This window comes from Vigna radiata, unplaced genomic scaffold (assembly GCF_000741045.1).
Source record: "Vigna radiata var. radiata cultivar VC1973A unplaced genomic scaffold, Vradiata_ver6 scaffold_134, whole genome shotgun sequence".
Lineage (NCBI taxonomy): Eukaryota > Viridiplantae > Streptophyta > Magnoliopsida > Fabales > Fabaceae > Vigna > Vigna radiata.
In genome coordinates, this window is record NW_014543261.1 from 372,495 (window position 1) to 376,389 (window position 3,895).

Below are 3,895 nucleotides of genomic sequence, written 5' to 3' on the forward strand. Positions count from 1 at the left end.
AAGCCATAGGCTTTGGATAGAGCTTTGTTAGTTGAAAAGCTATCATAGAGCTCTGTTAGTTGAAAAACTATCATGAACGTCAAACCTTACACTAACACATGTCAATTAATGTCGATCTTTACCATAGTCGACATCAACCCCTATTTCCATTGAAAAAAGGTGCACTCAACGATGTCCCCATCATGTTGAGTGCGAAAGCATTCATAAAAAAGCGAGCTCAATAAGTCTCTCTCCCGTTAAGTGTCAAAGCATTCACAAAAAAGTTACCCAACTTCTCTGGACATCGATTTCCCTAATGTTCATTATCAATAAACGTCAATTTGACTTAAGACTAACGTCATTTGTCGACATTTTCTACTCCAATGTTAAATTGACGTATTTGACTTAAGACTAGCGTCATTCGTCGACATTTTCTACTCCAATGTTAAATTGAGGTTTCCAACTAAGATGTCAGAATTTAAATTGATATCAAAAGTAAAAAATAAGACAAAAAAAATTCGTTTTTATAATAGTGTTTACACATATGTTTCCAAATTGAAACAAAAACAACTAAATTGCATATCAAAATTCTGGTGTAAAACGAAGAGGTATGTATGATAGAGAGGCAATATTATTCAAAATACTTCTTTCGTTGTCATAATTACGTATACTATTTTAGTATTATAATTAAGGTGAAACTCTACAAATCAAGTTAAATGAGCAAGAACACCCACCAAAGGTGCCATAGTAACAGTTGCTGGCTCAGCTAGTTGATAATCATCCCTACTATCTTCATAGTTATCATTTCCATCTGGACTCACAACTGCACCAACCAACACATTAGGGTTTGGTGCATCCTTATGAAACCATTCCTGAAATCCATCTTTGCATGCTACTGGGGTAGGATCTTTCTTGATTGATATAATTGACGCTCCTCTGTGATGAATTTTTTGTGGGAAATTTGACCCGTATCCAATCATGTAACTCATGCTTTTAGGGTTAGAACCCAAAATATAGTCAACCTATAAGAAAAACAAAATATTTAGATTTACTGACGGATATATCGAAAAATTACTCAACTGTAAAAGTTAAGCACTTAATTTTGTACCTGGGATCGAACAATGGAAGTGAGATCATGAGGACTAACAACACCACCACTGCACTGGAGGGATGAACCCTTTGAAGATAAATACTTAGAATAAACAGACATAGCAAATGTTGCAGTAGCAACGTATTGATTATTGTTCCATGGTAAGAACCAAAAGAGACCCCCTGGTGTTTTATGCACATTTTGGTTTGATTTCTGAGCACAGGAACATATATATTCTTCTGCCTGTGACCGGTATTGTGCCCATATCCCTGATGTCTCCACTTTACCATCCAAAACAAGCTGCATCACATTCAATACAAATTACATATCTATCACACTTTCATATTAAAACCAAACCGAATATGAGTGAGATGACACATTTTTACATTCATTTAACACAAAGTATAAAAAAAATAAAAACATTACATACATACATGAAAAATACTAACAAAAAATCAAAATCCACATACTAAACAAATATTGAATATTATTTATGATAATGGAATGATACCTTTGCTACAAGAATATGTGCACCGACGTACTTATCATCCCAACTAAACACTGATCTCACACCACCAATGTCACTCACTCCTCCCAGATAATCAAGGTATTTCTTCATGTTGGTCGCACGATAAAGCCATGCAGCTCCCCACACCAATTCATCCTGTAATTAAAACAATCAAATAAACTTCCACGTTTTACATGATACAATATAATATTTTATTACTTAAATATCAAAATCATAAATATACATAATTTCATTTCCCAAAAGTATTAATTAGTGTCTTTCAGAGATTTATACAGACCTCGAAGCCGCTACTGGAATATATTTCCCTTGCTGGTGTGATACTGTCTGAATACTTACCTCGATGAGTGTCTGCAAAGTCAAACAACTGCAAACAAAAACAAAAACCATATAAATTATCACTAAAAAAAATTAAAAAATCAGTTATACTATGTAATATATAAATATATATTTTGTAATAGTATATTAATATTTAAATTTTTTTGAAGAAATAAAATATCTTCAACATAATAAATTATATCTTAGGTTAATGTGTATACTTACCTGCGTTGCATGAAGTAACAGGGTGGAGGAATACTTTTTATCGACGGATTTAAACGCTATGGAGGCAGCTGCTAAGGCTGCAGCTGTTTCTGCGACAAGATCGGAACCAGGATGCTGATCGTCGAGTTTGTAAGCAGTCCGAGGAGTTGTCATATCTTCCGGCCGCATCCAACAGGGATGATCGGAATCTGGATCTCCGATCTCGCCGTATAACACATCAGGACTTGTGTGTGCTTTAATCAAATAATCTGTGCCCCATTTGATGGCGCTGAGCGCGTTTTGGAGTTCCTTCTGCTGGGAGAGTTTGTCATTGAACTCTATTGTGCTCCATGAAAGCATGGTTATGGTGAATGCCAGTGGAAACCCTAGTTTCAGGTTATCTCCGGCATCATAATATCCGCCCACAAGATTAATCTGCCGGAAAATTTGTTAGTTAATAATTTGGAAGTTAACTGACATATAGGAAATAATGATAATAAAAATCATAATGTTTGGATTAGATAAAAATATCTTAAGGTTAATTGTAACTTACGAAACCGTCATGTTGAATGCTGTTTTACGCAGTGATTTTGTTCTTATTTTTCTAATTAAGGATACGTTAATATTAATATTCAGGGCAAAATCATTTTAAAACCTTCAAAACAATTAGTATATCAATTGACAAATAACAAATATTTCTATGTAATTAACAATATTAATAAAACCATTTTTTTCCAACAACATATCGTTACTTCATCTAATACTCTACTCAAAACCCTACATAAAATTTCAAACTCAAATCTCATAGAATGATCAAAGTAATTAAAAAAAAAACTTGGCTCTTTTAAAATTAATCAGTAAAATTTATAACATTAGTAAAAAACAATATATATATATATATATATATATATATATATATATATATACTATTTTTATGATAAAAGTATTATTACAGATAATTATTTTAGTTCAAAAAAAAAATAATCAAATTTGAAAAGACATAAAAAATAAAATTAATAAAATAATTATTTCAGTTTTAAAACATTGTTACTTAAAAGATAAAATAAAAAAATATACGTAAAAGAAAATCTCCTCATTGGATACATTTCTTGTTAATTGTAAAAATAAATAATTTTAGTAAAAAAATATAAATAATAACTGTTCCGATATCAAGTTTGTGTAACATATTGTTTATTATGTTTAAATTATTTTAGATCTCAATTTTTATAGGAAACTATTAACTTTCAGTAAAATATTTCTTTTTAAATATATGCATATATGCAAAATTTCAAATTAAAATGAAATAAAATATTGCAAAAGGTAAAATAAGATTAAAAAAAATATTACTCCAGCATCATGGCCATCTTTAAGTGCTGAATCTGCTCTCCAGGTGACTCTCTGATTGGGTGGCAACTTCCCTGAACGTTGGCCCTCAAAATACAGCAAACTATTTCTGAGTGCTTGTTTGTAATCATGATCATCAGATGCTACATCATCAATTTCCAAACAACAGAAAAGAAGAACAGTGAAAATGAAGACTCTGCTTTGACTACTCATCACCATTGATTTCATATGGCAAGAACCAAACAAATATTTGGTGTTTCTTTCACACTTCAACATGGTCAACCCTATTTATAGCACAACCACACTCTGCAAAATAATCTTAATAATCTCATTACTAATATGTCAAACTTAATTAATATTTCTGACTAATTCTTTGGTCATTGTGTCTTCCCAAATATTTTTTTAAGCCCCAAATATGATATTTTTTCTGTTAA

The 3,895-nt window shown here is 31.3% G+C and overlaps 1 protein-coding gene across 1 annotated transcript; it reads right to left on the reverse strand.

Moving 5' to 3' along the window:
- Nucleotides 1–686: 686 nt before the first annotated feature.
- Nucleotides 687–3,680, reverse strand: LOC106753580 (endoglucanase 13). The gene is made up of 6 exons (XM_014635402.1): nucleotides 3,465–3,680; nucleotides 2,139–2,552; nucleotides 1,876–1,962; nucleotides 1,581–1,733; nucleotides 1,088–1,369; nucleotides 687–1,001 (listed from the first exon to the last, which is right to left on the reverse strand). Exons 1-6 carry the CDS (start codon nucleotides 3,678–3,680, stop codon nucleotides 687–689), a joined length of 1,467 nt encoding a protein of 488 aa, XP_014490888.1.
- Nucleotides 3,681–3,895: the final 215 nt, after the last annotated feature.